Source organism: Malus sylvestris, chromosome 14 (assembly GCF_916048215.2).
Source record: "Malus sylvestris chromosome 14, drMalSylv7.2, whole genome shotgun sequence".
Taxonomy (NCBI): Eukaryota; Viridiplantae; Streptophyta; class Magnoliopsida; order Rosales; family Rosaceae; genus Malus; species Malus sylvestris.
This window is the reverse complement of record NC_062273.1, coordinates 1,191,696-1,211,592: the sequence shown is the minus strand read 5'-3', so window position 1 is coordinate 1,211,592 and position 19,897 is coordinate 1,191,696. Positions and strand designations below refer to the sequence as shown.

General features: G+C 38.3%; 5 protein-coding genes across 7 annotated transcripts; 4 read left to right on the top strand and 1 right to left on the bottom strand.

The window, feature by feature from the left end:
• Positions 1-696: 696 nt before the first annotated feature.
• On the top strand, positions 697-2,639 carry LOC126600144 (chaperone protein dnaJ 72-like). Its single transcript, XM_050266693.1, has 3 exons — positions 697-1,310; positions 2,004-2,073; positions 2,261-2,639. Exons 1-3 carry the CDS (start codon positions 907-909, stop codon positions 2,321-2,323), a joined length of 537 nt encoding a protein of 178 aa, XP_050122650.1. The 5' UTR covers positions 697-906; the 3' UTR covers positions 2,324-2,639.
• A 524-nt stretch (positions 2,640-3,163) lies between these two features.
• Positions 3,164-5,085, bottom strand: LOC126600142 (membrane steroid-binding protein 1-like). The gene is made up of 2 exons (XM_050266691.1): positions 4,554-5,085; positions 3,164-3,888 (listed from the first exon to the last, which is right to left on the bottom strand). The coding sequence occupies exons 1-2, from the start codon at positions 4,910-4,912 to the stop codon at positions 3,609-3,611; spliced, it is 639 nt and encodes a 212-aa protein (XP_050122648.1). The 5' UTR covers positions 4,913-5,085; the 3' UTR covers positions 3,164-3,608.
• A 658-nt stretch (positions 5,086-5,743) lies between these two features.
• LOC126600140 (C-type lectin receptor-like tyrosine-protein kinase At1g52310) lies at positions 5,744-9,415 on the top strand. 2 transcript variants are annotated; one of them, XM_050266688.1, is made up of 5 exons: positions 5,744-6,065; positions 6,181-6,238; positions 6,898-7,317; positions 7,400-7,970; positions 8,638-9,415. In XM_050266688.1, the coding sequence occupies exons 1-5, from the start codon at positions 5,976-5,978 to the stop codon at positions 9,161-9,163; spliced, it is 1,665 nt and encodes a 554-aa protein (XP_050122645.1). In that variant the 5' UTR covers positions 5,744-5,975; the 3' UTR covers positions 9,164-9,415. The 2 variants fall into 2 exon arrangements, with proteins under 2 accessions (XP_050122645.1, XP_050122646.1); XM_050266689.1 differs by having other exon boundaries at positions 5,746-6,065; positions 6,181-6,232.
• A 781-nt stretch (positions 9,416-10,196) lies between these two features.
• LOC126600139 (uncharacterized) lies at positions 10,197-13,241 on the top strand. 2 transcript variants are annotated; one of them, XM_050266685.1, is made up of 6 exons: positions 10,197-10,438; positions 10,569-10,690; positions 10,962-11,138; positions 11,507-11,605; positions 11,695-11,937; positions 12,621-13,241. In XM_050266685.1, the coding sequence occupies exons 2-6, from the start codon at positions 10,625-10,627 to the stop codon at positions 13,062-13,064; spliced, it is 1,029 nt and encodes a 342-aa protein (XP_050122642.1). In that variant the 5' UTR covers positions 10,197-10,438; positions 10,569-10,624; the 3' UTR covers positions 13,065-13,241. The 2 variants fall into 2 exon arrangements, with proteins under 2 accessions (XP_050122642.1, XP_050122643.1); XM_050266686.1 differs by lacking the exons at positions 10,197-10,438; positions 10,569-10,690 and adding an exon at positions 10,704-10,863.
• A 607-nt stretch (positions 13,242-13,848) lies between these two features.
• On the top strand, positions 13,849-18,498 carry LOC126600138 (uncharacterized). The gene is made up of 3 exons (XM_050266684.1): positions 13,849-15,446; positions 15,617-15,785; positions 18,099-18,498. Exons 1-3 carry the CDS (start codon positions 15,387-15,389, stop codon positions 18,293-18,295), a joined length of 426 nt encoding a protein of 141 aa, XP_050122641.1. The 5' UTR covers positions 13,849-15,386; the 3' UTR covers positions 18,296-18,498.
• Positions 18,499-19,897: the final 1,399 nt, after the last annotated feature.

Here is a 19,897-nt window from a genome sequence, read left to right as displayed (position 1 = left end):
AGATACAATTAAGTGGTAAATATAACATTACTCTTTTTTCAATTAAAAATAATGCAGGGTTGAAAAGTTTGGAGGGTTAGCTTTGTGGGAGGGTTAAATGTGGGAACCCGGATCCTTTATGTGAGGATCATGAGGATCCGTCAATCATATTCATTTATTATACATCGTGCAGTTAGAAATTATTTTAAGTATTTTATTTAAAATTAAACACAAACAGTACTTGATAAAATTGATCATACAATGTACAATAAACGGACACAATTCACGAATATCTAAGATGCTTAGTAACAAAGATAGCCTTCATGTTCAAGATAGGTTTGGACACATTTTCACATATACCGTCAAGTAAGTCAACCGAAAACAACACACTTTTCACGAAAACGAAACAATAAACACAAAAAAACATGAATATATAAAAAGAAGAAAAAAAAGTATTTAATCATCATTTGTCATGCATTCTTTTATGGGCACTAGAGTAATTAAACCCTTCTTTTTTTTTTCTCTTTTTTTTTTCTTTTTTCTTTTATCAAAATAACCTTCTTTTTTTCCTTCTTTACGTAGATACGAGATTTCTTAGGTCTAATTCTCTTAAAAGTAAACTTGATATCTTTTGTTAAAAAATAAAATAAAATAAAATAAAAAATAAAATAAAGAGAAAATTCGGGAGGGTATAATGGGGAAAGGGGAATTTTCTCCTGAAAATGAACTGCGAACCGCGAAGCATGAAGAGAAAGGAAGCGGCTATGGCGATGCCACGACGTTGAATAACCCAACCCTTCATTCACCAAGACGAAACGAATTTATAAACCCTAGTTCCTCAATCCCCAATTCCCAACTTAAAAAATCGAATCCTAATTACAAAGAAAACGAATTGATCGATCGAGAAAAATTATCAAAAACGAAATCATGGATCACTACAAGGTATTGGGGCTGGCGAGGAATGCGAGCAAAGCCGAAATCAAGGAAGCGTTCAGGAAGCTGGCGGTGAAGCTACACCCAGACAAGCACTCCGCATCCCCCAAGGCGGAGAGAGACAGAGCCACCGTCCGATTCAAGCAGGTCTCCGAGGCCTACCAGGTCCTCATCGACGATCGCAAGCGCGCCGAATACAATTTCCAGAGCTCTCACCGCCCCCACAACAATTACAATACCTACACTCGCACTTACAATTACGGTTACGGATATAGTGGTGGTAATAGTTACAGAAGAGGCGGTGGCTCCGGAGCCGCCAGTGGAGCTTCCTCCGCCTTTGAGAATTTTCTCCGATATGTCACCACGCGCGCTTTCCTTCTCAATGTCTCCGTCGCAGGGTAGGGTAATTTTTTTTCCTATTCACTTGTCTGTAAATTTCCGCGGCTGATTTTTACAGTTTTTCTATTGAATTAAAATGATTGAAAACTTTGTAGATAAAATGTTTTTGAGTTCTAAAAGCATCAATTATGTGCTTCTTACCGAAAGTATTTAAATGTTTTTTCAAAATTTACTTGCATTTTAACTAAAAATTGATTTCAAAAATATTTTTACTAAAAGTATTTTCAGTTATTTTAAAAGTATATATCAAGTTCATTTGAAACAAATATAACGAATGTGAAAAGAGTGATGGTTGTGCACTACCTAACTGTCTCCTTTTTTTGTAATTCGGTTTAAGATCGGTAGCATAAGATTGTACAGGCAGAACTTATTTGTAATATTCTATGCTATAAAAAAAAGAACTTTAACAAAAAGTTCTGGTACGGTTCACTTTAACGAAAAACCATATTTTTACACTAAAATGTCAATCTTGGTACTATTCACTTTATCCTTTATTTTGTTCTTATCATTAAAACTCAAAGTTTTCAAATCATTTTAATTAGTTTTCGTTAATAAAAACCCATACATTTGCCCGATGAGATGAACATGGAATTATATTGAACCGTGCCCAATTCGGCATTTGGTTAATCAGTGTACTATGTTGGGTAAATTTCTCTTTGGAAATGCTTCATTGGAAGATAAATTTTATGCAGGGCTTGCTTAGGTGGTATAGCAGTTGTTAATTTGGGCTGGGATGCCTTATGGAAGATGCATAATCATGAGGTACGTTGCTTCTTCTTGTTCCTCTTTCGCCCTGGTCTTTCGTTTTCTCAATTCAAGCTTTCTCTAATTTTCGTTTATATAATGCTGTCGGTATCCGTCGATTGTATGTCTATAGAAATTGAGCCTAAAATCGTCGAACGAATCATTCCAACATTGTGTCACTGACATGCTTTTCATTTGCATTCAGAAATCATTTGAAGAAGCCATGAAATCCGTTCGAAAAGCCAAAGCACGTACAGAGAAGCCGTAGGAGCCGTTTGCTGAAATCACCACAATTACGTGCAGATAAAATCAGAGTTCTGATTAGTTTTTGAGGCCAGAGTATGTCTCATTCAAAGTATTTGTATGATATATCTATGCTTGATTCGTTATTTTTTTGTTCTTCTCCGCGATAATGTACTTTGTTCGTGTCGATAGAAGATACATTACAATAATCGGAACACTTCAGTTATGTATTCGGGTTATGTATCATATATAGAAAATTTTCCTGAGGTATCATTGTACGCATAAACCAAAGTGCTCTTGTACAAGCACAAATAAAAGCAAAGTTCTTGTTAGTTTCTGAAGATCAAGTATGTCACTTTAAGGTAGTTGCATAATCTATCGATGTTTGATATATTGTTTCCTTCGATTTTCATTTTTACTCTTCGGTGTTGAATTTATTTCCGTTCATCTTTAGTTTATACCAATCTTTTATTTGGCTGTACTGGTGTAATTAGCTTGTTATGTTATTACAATTGTATGAGGATTGGTGGACAAGTGATGCCAATTTTGCCGCCGGCGGCCTTGCACTCTTGGTTTCTTGGGGTACAAGAGTCACTGATGTCACAGGTATCCAGTAGATCTGATTTGATGCATTCTCAAGGTTAGTGTTTTTAAGTTTAGTTCTAATCGTCCTTTTTCTTTCTTATTATCTTCCCAGCCAACCCGAGAAGGATGAATATGTAAGGATCGAGGCAGCAGGAGTCGAATGGACACTGATTCAGGAGACAAGGTTTTTACTTACCATGTACTGTTATCATTTCTTGTGCTTGTACAAAAGATGGGAATGGGATACACAGGAAACTTTAACGAAAAATTCCTGGTACTATTCACTTACAACACATTTTTGTCATTTTCATTAAAACTCAAAGTTTTCAAGTCATTTTCATTAGTTTTCCTTGCATATTTGTGCTCGGCTAGAAGGAAACCCTAGCCCGATCACGTGCAGTATCTTGACAGACTATGCTCTCCTCTCCTCTCCTGTATTCTGCTTGTCCAATCGTCCTTTTTCTTTCTCCTTAGTCCTAGTCGTCCTTTTTCTTTCTTGTTACTTTCCCAGCCAACCCGAGAAGGATGAATATGCAAGGATCAAGGCAGCAGGAGCCGAAGGGACACTGATTCAGGAGACAAGGTCTATATTACCTTACCATATACTGTTATCATTTCTTGTGTTTATACAAAATACGGAAATGAGATACATATTTGCGCTCGGCTAGAAGGAAACCCTAGCCCGAGCGCGTGCAATATCTTGACAGATTATTCTTTCCTCTCCTCTATTCTGCTTGTCCAACTGCTTGCGGTTGAGCGTCATCGGCAGCGACCTCAGTTTTCTCATCGGCATTTGTAGTTGTTTGCTCTGCTACAAGCTGCCCGACCTTGTCATATTTTTCGATGAATTTATCTTCCCAATCCTGTAGTATGCCAAGTTCATCAGGCCCCAGACCTTCGAGATTGCCGTTTATGTCTTGGGGTTTAAAGGACAGAAGAGCCAGCGCTCTGCTTGCTTCCCTTCCAGCAAACATGGCGTACGCTCCTCCTGGTCCGTAAAAGTTCCTGCATTGCATGTTGTAATTTGCTTCAAATTATGATCTTCATTTGCACTGAAATTGCCAATTTGTGTTCGCTTTTCTAAAATCTGAACAAGCTATTAGAGGATAAATAATAACAATATCTCCATAAAATTTGGATACTCGGATTAAAAATCCGTAAAATTTGTTCGAATTCGACAAAGGAAGTGATTTTTGCACTCTCTTTTATCTTCATGCTGAGGAAATTGGCGAAGTGCGAAAATCAATTTCCTTTTGACCAAGTGTGTAGCTTTGGTCGTTGACGTTAATACGAATTTCCGTCAAATTAAGCACAAGCTGTCACATGATTAAAAAAACATGTGCAGTTATAAGATTTACTAAAAACCGGTTTAATAACCATTTAGTTTTCAGTTTTTATTAACTTTATTTATTGACGATAATAAGAATTTCCGTCAAAATTAAGTGTGTGTCATCACATGCCTAAAAACCAAGTGTAAGTTACAAAATTTGACCGCTTGGTAACTATTTCGTTTTCAATTTATATATGTACTGTTAAATGGCAAGTTACTGTCCTTATTTTTGACGAAAATTCTAACGGAATTGGCGTGAAAGACCAAAAGGTCCCGGTTTGTTTTTATAAATTTCAATTAAGTGCAAAATGAAGGAAGGAAAGAGAAGCAGGGAAAGTACCTGGAGGAAGAGACGTCGTATATCTGAGCTCTGATAGCCATAAGCAGCGGCTTATTGGGGTCGGACCCGTCGTACTCTCTCAGCTGCTCCTCCGTCATGTCTCCCATCTGGACCGACGAGCCTCTCGCTGCCCCCGCGGAATTGAAGTATTTATTCACAAAATTGGATTTGGAATCAGAATCGACGGTGTCGATGGTCGCCGCCACCGGAGGCTTGTTGTAATCTTCGGGACCCACAAACATGCCGGTGACTATTCTGTAAACCACGACCATCATCCCGGCGATTGTGAAGAAGGCCGCCGGTGATAGTCCGGTGTACCGCCCTATCTCCTCCATCACTGCTCCGTATAATCCTTCCATTTCTTTCTCCCTCCTCTCTCTCTCCTTCTACTTGGAATTTGTGTTTGTGTTTGTTGCTGCTCCAACTTCTTATTTTTGGCCAATTTACTACTACAACTTCACCTACCAATTTCAGGCTCACCCACCTACTCCTCTACTCCTGTACTTTTTCTTTAGTTCTACTTTATTGTAGATTGGTGGTGTTGAAATCAATTTTCTTTTTGAAACTTAAAATAAAAGAAATCGGATTCTACGATTTAGTACTACCGTAATGATATTCTTCTTTATTTATAAATAAAATGTCATAAATTCGATTCCGTTAAAAAAATGAATTTATATCATATTATTAATATCTTATTGTGAGGTTTGCGCATCTCATATTCCTTAATGTAAATAATATCGTTTATTTCAAAAATAAAAAGCCGAATTCTCTACTAATATTGACCACAAGCTACATTCTATACTAATTTAACGGAAATTGATTTCAACTTAGAGCGTAACGGGTTGAAGAATAAAATTCTAACTAGCAAGGCAATCCACTTGTTGCTAACTTTATTACTCAACGAACCAAATTAATTTAGAAATTCTTACACTTGGTTGATTACTAAAAGAAAACTTTTAAGTAAATGAATCACACGTTGAATAATAATTGTAATCGTTTGATCAAATTTTAATAGTCTAAATCATTTAATCATGAAACTCAGATTTTTAGATCCGGAAAGGATCTGGTTCCATTTTTACCAAACCTATTCCATCCTTCATAAATTCTATGAAGTAAATTACCAAATTTCCGTCAAATTGACTTAAAAAAAAAAAAAAAAAGTTTTCTAAAAGAAAAGTAAGTATACAAGTACATGGGTTTTTCCACCGTCTACTCTAAATTGAATGAAGAGGGAGAGGGACAAGCTCACAGATTGACTTGGCTCGGAAGAAGAACAACTTCCTTGCTGCTGCGTAGGGCTGGGACGAGGGTCTGAAGTGAAAGGCCTCAAATTTACAGAGCATGGTGTGGTGTGAAAAGGGGCCGTGATATGTGAGAACTGAAATTTTACCTACTTACCATTTTTTCTAGGGTTTATGAAAAATGGGTTTGATGGAAGGGAATCTGATTGCTCTGCAATTGGTTGCGCCTCTGATTGTTTGGTTTCTGCTGGGTGCATGCGATTCACAAAGGGTAAGAAAATTATGGTAATTTATTTATTTTTTAAATATTTTTCTCTTTAATCTCAACTGTTAAGATGCTTTACATTGTGGATTCACGTATTGAAAGCTACACTATCATTGTTTAGGTGCATAACGAGCCGATTCGCAGGTATTTGGTTACTTCTGGAACTGAAGAAGGTAAAGGTGTGAGTAACCCTTTTCAGCTCAAGTTCTAAATTTTACTTTAGAAATCCTAATTGTTTATAGAAATTTCACTTTTTCGCTTTGCGGAAATGGGTATTTTGAGTAGATAGTAGACGATAGTTGAACAAAAACCAGCCTTCATTTGTGTATAATGTGGTACCTTTCGAAGGATGGAATATTGTTTATCACCGTTAAAAGTAAAAATGCTTCTCGCGAACCTCTAACAATGCATTTGGTTGACGAAGTTTAAGATTCTAACGAGGCATTCAATATTATGTTACTTGTATAGAACAATTGGAGCTGTGACTGCTGAGGTCTGAGATGCATAAAACATGCTATTCTGATAGATAGGATACTTAGGATATAGAAAATCAGCTGAGTTATGCAAGGCACAAGAAGATGCATGTAATTTGTCTCTAGAAACGAATAATCTTAATGCTCCTAAAACCGACAGCGTACTGTTATACCATGGAAATTAAAGGTGTTGGATATATTGTTACCTTATAAGCTGCGTTAGTGAGCATTCTATTTGACAGCATGCTGGTAGTGAGCATGTTGATCATGTTTCGTTGTGTCAAGGGTGTTATTGTTAAAAGAGATTGCATTATAGTCTATATGCGTTTATAATCAATATATTATGTTCAATTGCTTGTGAACAGAACCATGCCCTGCTGGTTGGATTCTTGGACCTAATAGGAGGAAGTGCTTTGGTTATACGAGAAGCCCCCAACCATGGAATGAGTCAGAAACCCATTGTAAAAGTTATAATGGCAACTTAGCAGCATTCAAAACATCTCAAGAACTTGCGTTTGCCCAAAATCTATGTGCTTCCAGTGGCTGCTGGGTTGGAGGCAGAGGTGTGAACTCTACCATTGGTCTTGGCTGGAATTGGTCTGATAATACTTTGTATTGGAATGGGTCTCTCTTTCATGTGCAACCTCTTCAGTCAATTTGCAGTAACATCTCTTGCCACACCAATAGTTCGGTCGATGTATGCATATTGGTGACTAATAGATCCACGTCTCTCTTGGCTGAAAGATGCAATACGTCTCATGCTTTTATATGCATGGTTGATTTAGGTATATTTTGTAATTTTTTATTACGAACTCCAATCTTGAATTATCTGTCCAGCTAATTTAATTTTGCTCCTGTTGCTTTCAGGGAACAGATGTTACCACATGCATTGCCACAGAGAATATCTTATTATCCTTGGAGTAGTAAGTGGGTTGATTCTCTTCACAACATTAGCTGTAGTGATTTGGCTTCTTGCATACAAGCGTAGCAAGAAGCGCAGACGTTCCCGCAAACTATCTAATCCAGCAGAAACTGCATTAGTCACTCCGTCATGGAAAGTCTTCATGAAAGAGGAACTAAGGTCAATTACAAAGAACTTTAGTGAAGGAAACCGTCTTCTGGGAGATGCCAAGACGGGAGGCACGTACAGTGGAATTCTTCCTGATGGCTCAAGGGTGGCTGTTAAGAGGTTGAAGAGATCTAGTTTTCAAAGGAAAAAAGAGTTCTACTCTGAAATTGGAAGGGTTGCAAGGCTTCACCACCCAAATTTGGTGGCTGTGAAAGGCTGCTGTTATGATCATGGTGATCGCTTCATAGTTTATGAGTTCATAGTTAATGGACCCTTGGATAAATGGCTGCACCACATACCTAGGGGTGGTCGAAGCTTAGATTGGGCCATGAGAATGAAAATTGCCACAACTCTTGCTCAAGGAATTGCGTAAGTTATACATCACTTTTTCCTCTTGGTCTTAGGTCAAACAAAGATCTAAAATCTGAGACTGATTTGTTCACTTAGATCTTTTATCTCTGTTGCATCTATTTCAAGGCATCTTATGTTCGTGATAGTTCTCATTTCTCCGAGAGGTCACTATCATTGTTCACGTAAATTAGAAATCATAATATTGTGTAGATTTAAATCAAATGGGAAATTCTCAAATTACCTCCTGAACTTTTGATCGAGTTGCAATTTTTCACCTGGAAAGGAAAAGATCTGTTAAAAATATATAAAAATTTGACATAGGTTATTGTTTATTAGGGATTTTTCATGGTTAGATTAGAATATATCTCGACTCTCGCATCTATTTTTTTCGGAAACATTTTGTTTCTGATATGGCTTTCCCATGGCTGCTTTCATACATTAGTGTTAGCTTGGACGTTTGCCATACATTTCTGATGTGGATTTCCCTTGCTAGTTTACTTCGGTGGCTTTAGTGTTGGTGGTTATGCCATCATTGTCAATCCTCATTTTTGTTTCTTGTTTCGCTGAAAATTGTCAATCCTTATTTCATTAGTACATTTCTACCTTGGAATGCAATGGGAAGGATTTGAATGATGCAGAATGGATTGTGTTTAATTGGTGGTTCATCCGTTCATATGTCAAACAGGTTCTTGCATGACAAGGTAAAACCGCATGTCGTGCATCGTGATATCCGTGCCAGTAATGTACTGCTTGATGAAGATTTTGGAGCACATCTAATGGGGGTTGGTCTGTCAAAGTTTGTACCATATGAAGTGATGCACGAGAGGACAGTGATGGCTGGTGGCACGTACGGGTACCTTGCTCCAGAATTTGTCTACAGAAATGAGCTTACGACAAAGAGTGATGTTTATAGCTTTGGTGTGCTGCTACTTGAGATTGTGAGCGGACGTAGACCTGCACAGGCCGTTGATTCGGTGGGTTGGCAGAGCATTTTTGAGTGGGCAACACCTCTGGTGCAGGCTCATCGCTACCCGGATCTCCTGGACCCTCATATAACTGTTTCTTCTCCTGAGATTCCGGAGGCTGGTGTCATTCAAAAGGTGGTCGACCTCGTCTATGCCTGTACACAGCATGTCCCATCAATGCGCCCGAGGATGTCTCACATTGTTCATCAACTTCAACAGTTAGCCCAGACTCCTGTTCTAAAGTAGTTTAATTTAGCTTCGGGCTAGTATTTATCCGTAATTCTGTACAATAATGAGAGTTTGTAATTTGTAATTTGTAATTTTTATTCTCCAGTTGGTTAGGAGCCATAACCGGAATATAAGGTTTAGGGTTTAGCACTCTAGAGGCCATAAGTTCTATGTATTCAGTATTTAATCATAATTATCTGTCTCTGGCAAGTTTTGTCGATATTTAACCAATGTCGGAAATGTTGACAAAATTTGTCGATTTTAGTCGAATTTAAGAGTTTCTTTGACGTAGGGCTTAAGCCCCTTTTCATATCTTTCTTTGATTTTTCCAAAATTTCCTTAGAAATGTTGACCATTTCAAAGAAATTTCAAACATTGCTTGCAACAAAACAAGAAATCAGGTTATTCTTGTATTGTAGTGGCAGGAAACCCCTAACGTCAATCCACGAGGAAATTCGACAAATCAAACTAAATATGTAAATGAATGTTTCCACTCCTATAAACACCAAGGCTTTTTGCATAAAACCTCATGCCTGACTATGGAAGCGTTTTTGCATAAAACCTCATGCCTGACTATGGAAGCGATTCGGTTTGGGACAATGTCAGTGTTGGACTAATTAACAGTTGGCCGTTGGATAGCCTATGTGAATGTAATCGTATTCCAAGTCTATGTTGTCACATGTTTAATTACTCACATGACACCACAAAAGAAACCGTCATTTTGATATTTCAGTTGCGTGTAAGTTACTTACGTAATTACGTAATTACGAGGTCACAATCGCTAAATTTTGGATTATCAAAATGTGGCCACTCGTTCCCCTAAAAGAAAAAGAGCCGTTAAAAAAAGAGAAGAAATTGTAATATTGAGTTTGCTTGAGGAAAAATTCAACTAACGGTCCTAAACCTGCTCTCCGTCCACCATCGTAAATCCCAGACGCTCGTCTCCAATTCGTCCACGTACTCACCTTTCTTCTTACCTGACATCTGCTGGTTAATTTATAATAATTCAGGCCAAAATAATTCTTTAGAAATAAAATAAATAAATAATTTGAAAAAGAAAAGATTAGAAGGGATAATGCTAATACGTTTTTGTTCCTTTTTTTCCCTTATTTATCGAATCCAAAATCTGTTATTTTGCCATCATTCTGTTATTTTCCCATCATTCTATAAATAATATTATTATTATTAAATAAGGAAAAAAAAAGTGATAGGAATTTTCAGATGGGGGAAATATTAAATGGATATTGATTTCGATATTTGCCATGAGCTCTGAGTATTTGCCTGGCAAAACACGTACTAGTTCTTTTATTTCTGTTTCAATTTTTATATAAATTTTCTTATCGATCAATTTCTCCTCCTCGTTGTTTTTTTTTTTTTTGTTACAATTTTATATAATTTTTCTTATTTGTTTTGAATTTTGCAGTTGATTTTTGGTGATCGATTTCGTTAAAATTTAGGGTCATTGAAATTTTTTAAAAGATGTCATTCAAAAAAGGAGAAAGCACAACAGATAAAGCATTGTCACATGGAGAGCAGCTGGCCAAGGTATAGATGAGGTTATAAGATTTTGATTCATGGGAAAGTTTTCGCGCAACCCTATGCATGACGTTTTGATTGAAGCGAGAATCGACGGAAAATCAAGGGGCAAAAATAAACAGGAGCGTGCAGAATGAGAAAATGATGTGCAGAAATTATTTTCTTTTTGTTTCATTGTAGCGGTGATTGAGAACGTGGATATAGTAGTAAAGTTCTATGTATTTTTGTTTATTTTTTAACCTTTTTTCATGGGAAATAATTTGGCCCTTCTGTTCTTCAGATTTATGAAGTAAGGAAGATGATGGGTCCTATTGCGGATAGGCTACCAGCCATTTGTTCAGAAGCTTCAATCTCAAGGTACCTAAGAGCGCGGAACTGGAATACAAAGAAGGCGGGCAAGATGCTGAAAGAAACCATAAAATGGAGGTTGGAGTTCAAGCCCGAGAAGATCCGATGGGTAAGCAATGTGCATGCATCTTTCAAAGATCTGAACCGTCAATTTCTGAAAGTTTTGATGCATAAACTGTTCTTGCAAAAAAAAAAAAAAAAAGCCAAATTAATAGACGAATGTAGCGTTTCCATGAATATGAAAATGCCGTGCTGATAATCATATGATTACATGATTTTTAAATTGATGGATTTTTAGCAGAATTATCTTTGAGCGAAACTTTAAAAAAATAGGCAGTTCGGATCTTAAAAAAATCGGTTCCTTCTCGTAAAGTTGCATGTTGTTTGTACTTTGTAGTTCAAAGGTTTGAACCGTCTATTTTTCAAAACTTCATGGAATAATCCCATTTGAAAGTGATTTATTCTAATCTTATATAGGAAAACATTACTCAAGAAGCGAAGACAGGAAAAATTTACAGAGCCAATTACCATGACAAGTGCGGAAGGACAGTTCTTATCCTGAGGCCTGGTTTTCAGGTAGTTAAATCAAACGAAAAGCATCTACGTTAATGTTAGTAGTTGTTAGCATTTTTCTGTTTGACTGTGAAATTCTTTCGTCGTGTCAGAACACAAATGCGGTAAACGAGCAGATGATGTATTTGGTATACTGCCTGGAGAATGCCATACTGAATATGAATCCAGATCAGGAACAGATGGTGTGGCTAATTGATTTTCAACGGTGGAACACGTCGAGCATATCGTTGAAGGCGACTAGGGAAACAGCTAAGATCCTGCAAAATCATTACCCTGAGAGATTGGGAATTGGCATCCTCTATAATCCACCAAAAATATTTGAGTCCTTTTGGACGGTATGTTATTACGCATCTATCTGCAATTGTTATTGCTTTCTTGTCTAAACCTAATAATTCTTCAAGTTTTATGATATTACTCTTTGCATTTGATATTAGGGCTAGTGTAGTGAGGTATGTTGGAAACTTGGAACGTAAGCAAGAGCTTCACGATTAACGTTTTGTTCAATATATATGGTATGAAGACAATAGTAGGTCCGGGTTTCCTTATGGATTTTCTGGGACTTGAGTAGATTCCGGGGTAGTTGGATGACGAAGAACAAGAACAGGAAGGTAGAAAACTACAGAGAAAAACCGGGGCGTGGATAATCTGGCCACGGAACTAGTTTCTGTAACCAGATTTATCTGCCAGCAGACTCTAAAGACGAAAATAAACAACTCAAACTAGGTTTTTAAAGACGAAAATCTCTTGCCAACTGTTTTATGGCATACTTGGTTTATTAGAATTGTCTGTCATTTGTCACCAGTTTTGCGATTTAAGAAGATCACATCAACTTGAAGTACTCATATTCTTTCCCTTGTGTTTTCTGCGTAAAAACTGACCACAATGCTCCTCCTAATTCGGTTTGAAATCTTTATTAAATGATCGTTTGATTAGCTTTATCTATATTGGTTTTTAAGTATTATCGAAACCTCTTTGTAGTAAGTTCGAAAAATCTGGTGAAACTTTCCTTGAATTGCAGTTGGTAAAACCATTTCTTGAGCCAAAAACACACAAGAAGATGAAGTTTGTGTACTCGGACAACTCGCAGAGCCAGAAGATAATGGAAGATCTTTTCAACATGGACAAGTTGGAATCCACATTTGGCGGGAGAAGTTCAGTTGGTTTCGACTATGAAGCTTACGGACAAAGAATGCGAGAAGATGACAAGAAAATGTCTAGTTTTATCGATTCAGGTTGTTCGCCAGCCTATTCGCCAGCCTATTCGCCAGCTTATTCGCCATCAATCATGTCCGAGTTGCAGCAATTGACTTCTGACCATTGTTCTGAGGTCTCCGATGAAGGCGGCTGCTCGTCGTGCGATGAAGCAGCTTCGTCGAACTTGGAGGTCGTCGATGAGAAGGTACAAGGACAACCGCACGACAGCAAAGATGTTGCAAATGACTGCACAAAAGTGGCTGCATGATGAGCACTAGGTTTTAGGGTTTGGTTTTATGATATTTCACCTTATGTAATGAAACATTTAACACAGTTACTTTTACAGCTCCTTTTTTTTTTCCCTCTTTGGTTGAAAAGGTTTTCTCTTGTTTGCTGACACGTTGTTTAAAGATCAATATTTCTACTGAGATTGGAATTTCGAGAATGTGATGCCTTGAATCCCACACATCAGCAATGCACTAAGGAAATCTTGATAAGACATTCATACAAATATTGTCTTCAGCGTCGGAGTACCTTTCACGAATTCTCTTATTTTACTAATCCTTGGGGAAGTTTTGCAACCACATATATTTTGTTATCAAACAATCTCAAGAGATTTGCAACCACTTATGTTTTGTAATTTTTTATTCACACACCAATACATTATCGGATCAGGATGTTATGGTGGAATTGTTGCCATGTAAGTCTTCCTCGACATGGAAAATCAAATCGGGTGTGAACTAGAATACAACATCTTATTCGAGAATTTATATTACGGGGGTGAAGAATTTAGATTAAAAACAATGACCAACTATAATAATTTGAAATCGAATTTCCCACCCACAAAAATCGAATTCAAAACATATATTCTTACTCACGAATTAACAAATAAAGCTAAATATCACTAGATCAGCAATAAGCTGGATATCAAATTGATCATATGGATCAAATTCAAACCCGAGAGGTAGGATCAAATTCAAAAAAAAAAAAGATTGTGCAAATAAATTGGTAAGCTCTTCCTCCAACCACAAATCCTAACTTTGCAAAGCTTCAACCGCCGGTTCCTTGCTTAGGCTTGGGCCGGCGGCAACCCCTCCCACCCCCTTCTAGCATCCCCTTCCTCCTAGTCTCTCCACCCCTTGCTTCTTACCCTCTGTCCTCTTGCTGCGACCCACACATTTTTTTCCTTTCTTTCTGCGCCCCCAACCCTCCCCTCGCTGCTTTCTCTTTTTCTTTGTTCCTTGGTCTGCCCAGCACCTTCTCCCCTCACTCTTCTGTGCGCAACCTGTTTTCATGGCTTTGTTGTGAGCCTCCGACCCACTTCCCTGATTTTATTGCCATACAAGGCTTTTCCCTTGTTTGGAGCTTAGATATGCGGTTTTGGGTTGTTTTTGTGGTATTTGACTTACTTTTTCTGGTTTTTTGCTCTTCTTGCCTAGTTGGTGGCTGTCATGCCTACTGGAGGCTTCGTTTATTTGGATTTGTGCAGCTTATGCTTCCTGGGTGGGGTTGCACATGGAGTGTTCTCGGCAGTGGCTTCCTGGGCACCCACAGTGATGGTGTGCATATTTGCTAGCAGAATTTTCTCTAGGTTGTTTGGACTTTTCCGAGGGCTTTGCCCTTGGAACTATTGTTTTGTCCTCTTTGGGTTTGTGGTGGTGATGGGGATGGCAGTGCAGTGATGTGGGTGGTCTTGGCTTGGCAACCCCTCTACCATCCATGTCATTGCCGCTATTTCTTGCCATAACTGTGACCAACACCGATCAGAAGAATTTCTGGCAACTCTTGGTGCTATCATGTTTTATGCAGGTTTTTAGATTGTGGTGGCATTCCGACGACTTTGGTGGCTCTGGCTAGATCCTCTTCCGCCCACCCCTTTGAGTTTGTCCCGACTACAGTTGGCCTCGCACACCTCTTGACATTTTTGCATGTGCCTCTGCCTCTGCTACCCATGCCTACTACCAAATTGCAACCGCATCTCCATTATGGACACTTCACCTTGTTCTTTTGTTCTTTTAATTTAGTTTTTATGACTGGTCTGTGTTGCTTCGGCAAGTGGTTTGTGTCATTTCTGAGATTTTGTAGCCTCGTTGTCTCGCAATGGTTTTGGTGAGGGTTTCGATGCTTTGTATGACACTTTTTGTCCATGGGACATATCAATATCGGGATTCCTTGTTCTAGTGGTGCGATTTGAGTGATGGCCGCATAGGGGTTTAAAATCATTTGTAATTTGTGCTTATTACCTCCAGATTAAGAAATTGATCACTAAAGCATATGTACCATTTGACATCCTTGTAAGTGGTTAGTTATGGTAATGAAAATTATATCTTTTTGTTATATTAAAAAAAAAAACCCGGGGAGGTGCGAACTGCGAAGTGAGTGCCAATTGCGACCCGGGTTGTGCCTTTGAATCTCTCGACCCACCCCGATCAGACCTCCCTACTCCTGCCTCCTCTCTCTCTCGCTCTCCTCCGCCAATCTTCGCTGCCTCCGCCCCGATCTGCCCTTGGTTTCAAAGGTTTTAATTACCTTCTTTGAATCAAGAGCCTCTTCCTCTTCATTTTTTCGTTTTCCGAATTAGTCCTCGGAAATGGCAGCAATTTACAGCCTCTACATCATTAACAAATCAGGCGGCTTGATCTTCTACAAGGTAACAAAAACCCCAAATCTTTCAACTCACTTTCTGTTTGTTTCTCAAAAAAATTCAAGGATTTCTTTCAAAAGCTTCGATTTTGCGTCCATTTTCCTCCGTTTTCTCGGCAACCAAACAGGAAATTAACCGATTTTGATGTGCCTCTTTGTTTGCTTGGACAATCTTAGGACTATGGGTCGGCGGGACGAATGGACACGAATGATAGCTTGAGGGTTGCAAGCTTGTGGCACTCAATGCACGCCATTTCTCAGCAGCTGTCGCCAGTATCAGGCTGTTTCGGCATCGAGCTCCTCCAAGCTGACACTTTCGATCTTCATTGCTTTCAATCACTCACCGGTACGATTCGAACTTTGATCTTATCGGTTTTCAAAGAATTTGCACTTTTGTTTAATCGGTATCAATCGAAAATTCGACAATGCACTGGTGTATAGGATGCAATACTTCAGTGGATGACTGGATTTGCGTGCTTTAATCTAGATATTCCAATCTAACTGTTGATAAAACTGGTGCATCACATACACCGGTGTATTGTAGGACTCGGGTTTCAGTAACATTCGTAGAATTTGGAAAAAGCGGGTGTTGAACAAGCTGCAGAGATGATGTAGGTGATTTTGTAACTCAAATAGTTGTTGTGTGTTAAATATTGTTAGATATCCATATGAACTATTGCAGCCAGCATTTTAATTGTAAACTGTAAATTTGGTGAAGTTCTGAGGAGGTTTGTCAGATTAACACAACTCTGTAGCTTTTCAATCTGGTGAGATTAATTTGTGTTCCGAAGAGATAAATTGGGGATCGATCTGTTGCTAACCTAGTAAGCCTCATCTACTTGGTTTGAACTTTTGAAGCGAGTCTTGTGAATTGCATTAGTTTAGGCTGTAATGTAGTGAATGACAGATAGTTATTACGGAGGGATAAAATGTTATCTGAGGTGAGTGCTAAAGATTGTCATTGAGCGAGAACTGCCTCACTCTCACCTCACGGTTCTAGATGCTACATCTACCTATGAGACAGATAAGGCAAGTCAAGACGATACCACACTCCGGTACTTAGAAGTTTCGTGTTTACGAGATCATTCTCTCACAATATTTCCTAATGTCATTTGTACTAAATCATTCACTTGTACTCACTAAAGGAGAGCTTGAACCTATGTACTTGTGTAAACCCTTCACAATTAATGAGAACTCCTCTATTCCGTGGACGTAGCCAATATGGGTGAACCACGTACATCTTTTGTTTGCTTTCCTATCTCTATCCATTTATATACTTATCCACACTAATGACCGGAGCAATCTAGCGAAGATCACAAAAAGCGACCGTTTTCGCTACCTAGGATCTATCTTGCAAGAGTACGGAGAATTAGATGGAGATCTCAACCATAGAATACAAGCTGGATGGATGAAGTGTAAGAGTGCATTCGGCGTGTTGTGTGACCATCGTAGGCCACTGAAGCTCAAAGGAAAATTTTATAGGACGGCAATAAGGCCAACGATGTTGTATGGTACAGAATGTTGGGCGGTGAAGCATCAACACGTACACAAAATGGGTGTAGCGGAGATAAGGATGCTTCGTGGGATGTGTGGGCACACGAGAAAGGATAAGATTGGGAATGAAGATATCCGAGATAAAGTAGGAGTAGCCGAAGTTGAAGGAAAGATGAGAGAAAATCGGTTACGGTGGTTTGGACATGTGCAAAGAAGGCCTACTGACGCTCCGGTTCGAAGATGTGACTACGGGACAGAGGTTCGGGGCCGAAGGGGTAGAGGAAGACCTAGGAAAACTTTGGAAGAGACCCTAAGAAAAGACTTAAAGTACTTGGATCTAACGGAGGACATGACACAAAACCGAGCGCAATGGCGTTCTAGGATTCATATAGCCGACCCCACCTAGTGGGAAAAGGCTTTGTTGTTGTTGTTGTTGTTGTTGTTGTTGTAATGTTTGAGACAGGGTGGTGTCTGTAAAGTTTTAGGCAACTTCTGTCTCGGGGTTACGTATTTTTGAAGATGGATTACACAATGAGAATTTCGGTCCACTTGATTTGGTGTCATGTTAATGATTTCCATACAATTAGGATCTTGTTTGTTCTGGTTAAACAAAGTATGAACGGTTTGTTTCCTCAATCTGGTCATCATATGTAGCAATCCCCTTGTTCCCCGCATCACATTCTTGCAGTAAATGTAGGAATTTTTAAGTTCTTTACTTTCTTCCAGCGAAGAAAATATGCTAGATTTTAGCAAATGGCTCAAATAGTACAAGGAATACGATATGCCAGATTCAACACTGTACATAGTAGTAGGCATTTTGACAAGTGTTATTACTTGAGTTGCATCACTCGGATGAGTTGTTTTTATAACCTGGATGGCAAGTCAGATCCATTTGCCGGTCTGAGATTTCCCCAGCACGAAGTTAATGCTTGTTTCAGCGTTAATATCTTTTGCTTTTCATTTTCACAGAGTAATTGTGTCTGCTTTTTCTGGTTTGGCCTTTTTTTCCTTCCGAATTGAACCAGTATTTTAGAGTTCGACATTGGTTGCACTTTTTCCCCCCTCCCATGACAGTTCAAGAAGCGAACCCTGTACTTGAAATTTTGCAATAATGCAAGGGATTGCAAAAATGGTGCTTTTTGATAAGATAGTTTCGGTTTTGCAGGGACAAAGTTCTTTGTTGTGTGTGAGCCTGGGACGCAGCACATGGAAGGTCTCTTGAAACATATCTATGAGTTGTACACCGATTACGTCTTGAAGAACCCCTTTTATGAGATGGAGATGCCAATACGATGCGAGCTCTTCGAAATCAACCTAACGCAGGCAATACAGAAGGATCGTGTTGCCTTGTTGGCCAGATGATCAATTTACCTTCATTCATACATACGAGATACATACGAGATACTCTCTGTGTACGAAGTCCATGAAAAAGATAGTGCGGGGAAGAGTCTCGTTCTATTAGTCACCCAGTAATCAAAATACAGTCACCTACCATGGGATTTTCTATGACGTGTTATAATTTGAGAAGACTTGCAATTATAGATCGAATGTCGTGTGGTTTTACACTTTTATTGTCGCCAGAATTAACCTTACGAGTAGCCAAATGTAGATCGAAATTACAGAGATTACTCCGATTCCAAATTTAAAAAAAACGAACGTTGTTTCTAATCTAGTCTGAAAATCACCCATATCCTTGACCGTACCAAACATAGGACTATAGTCCTAGCCAAAGCTAGTCCCTCTTAAAAAATGTAACAAACGGGGTCCTGTATCCAAACAAGAACTCTATATACTCCTCTCATCACTAGTCTATTCCACTTCCTACTCCCATCATTACGAATAGACCTGTAAATGAGTCGGGTTTAATCTGACCCGTTAAGTTAACGGGTCACCCGAATCCGACCCGTTAAGCTAACATGTCATCCATTAATAATAATAATAATAATTATTATTATTATTATTATTATTTTTTTTTTTTCATAGTGTTTATTTTTTGTTATTAAGACTTTACTGAAACTATTAAAACATCATCAACTAACGGGTGCTAACGGGTTGATCCAAAATGACCCGTTATTTAACGGATTCACCTGTTAACGATCTGACCCGTTAAAGCATCCACCTAAATACTAATATTAACGGGTTGGGTCAGATCAAATTGGGGTAATGGGTCGGATCCAAAATACCAAGTTGAACCCTCCTAGAGCCACCAAATTCCCCATCCAGTCGAGAAGGTCTCGTGCGAGATCACCGTTTGATGGTGAGTCGTAAGTGTTATGTGAAAAGGGGTAAGACGCAAATGAGACGGATGAATCTTGCAAAATAAAAAAGACAAGTTAGGGGAAATTTTTGTGTGCCTTGTTTTGTAGGAACATCTGATTTGGTATTCGGACCGCCGTTCATGACTTTTTACCATCAACATTCTCTTTTTTAATAATTTGTTTTTTTATTCGAATTTTTAATAAAATAATTTGTTAAACAGAGACTATGGGCTCCCACGACATGTGAATATGATAAAGAGATGAACGGTAGGGATAGGGGTATCACAAATGTCAATGAGCGGTTAAGATGTAATGAATTTTGGGATGTGATATCCATACACATTTTTTACTTTTCATACATTCTTATAATTTTTTACCGTCGAATCAGATGGATAAAAATTAACAAGAAGTGTGTAAGAAGTAAAAACGGATGTATGGATAACACACACCTAAAATTTTAATATAAAATTTCCAACATGCTTATGCCGCTATAAAACAGAAACTCCAAGAAATGAGAATATCATAATACGAATTACTTACTACTATAATTTGGTAATATATTTCTTTGTTTGTAAATGAGGGATTTTTTATGTTTGAATTCATAAATAATAAGTTTGACAACATATTAAGTCTTCTAATTTAATTTGAACTATAGGGGGAACTAAATTATGGTGCACAAGAGAATTTTGAGTATGGTAGTTTGACC

Bases quoted from the DNA above. Each gene is read 5' to 3' on its own strand.
- LOC126600144 (XM_050266693.1), top strand. From the start codon at position 907: ATGGATCACTACAAGGTATTGGGGCTGGCGAGGAATGCGAGCAAAGCC. The intron at 1,311-2,003 runs GTAGGGTAATTT...AATTTTATGCAG, and splicing joins CTCAATGTCTCCGTCGCAGG to GGCTTGCTTAGGTGGTATAG. The intron at 2,074-2,260 runs GTACGTTGCTTC...ATTTGCATTCAG, and splicing joins GGAAGATGCATAATCATGAG to AAATCATTTGAAGAAGCCAT.
- LOC126600142 (XM_050266691.1), bottom strand. From the start codon at position 4,912: ATGGAAGGATTATACGGAGCAGTGATGGAGGAGATAGGGCGGTACACC. The intron at 3,889-4,553 runs GTACTTTCCCTG...CATGCAATGCAG, and splicing joins TACGACGTCTCTTCCTCCAG to GAACTTTTACGGACCAGGAG.
- LOC126600140 (XM_050266688.1), top strand. From the start codon at position 5,976: ATGGGTTTGATGGAAGGGAATCTGATTGCTCTGCAATTGGTTGCGCCT. The intron at 6,066-6,180 runs GTAAGAAAATTA...ATCATTGTTTAG, and splicing joins GTGCATGCGATTCACAAAGG to GTGCATAACGAGCCGATTCG. The intron at 7,971-8,637 runs GTAAGTTATACA...TATGTCAAACAG, and splicing joins ACTCTTGCTCAAGGAATTGC to GTTCTTGCATGACAAGGTAA.
- LOC126600139 (XM_050266685.1), top strand. From the start codon at position 10,625: ATGTCATTCAAAAAAGGAGAAAGCACAACAGATAAAGCATTGTCACAT. The intron at 11,139-11,506 runs GTAAGCAATGTG...AATCTTATATAG, and splicing joins AGCCCGAGAAGATCCGATGG to GAAAACATTACTCAAGAAGC. The intron at 11,938-12,620 runs GTATGTTATTAC...CTTGAATTGCAG, and splicing joins TATTTGAGTCCTTTTGGACG to TTGGTAAAACCATTTCTTGA.
- LOC126600138 (XM_050266684.1), top strand. From the start codon at position 15,387: ATGGCAGCAATTTACAGCCTCTACATCATTAACAAATCAGGCGGCTTG. The intron at 15,447-15,616 runs GTAACAAAAACC...GGACAATCTTAG, and splicing joins GCGGCTTGATCTTCTACAAG to GACTATGGGTCGGCGGGACG. The intron at 15,786-18,098 runs GTACGATTCGAA...TCGGTTTTGCAG, and splicing joins TTGCTTTCAATCACTCACCG to GGACAAAGTTCTTTGTTGTG.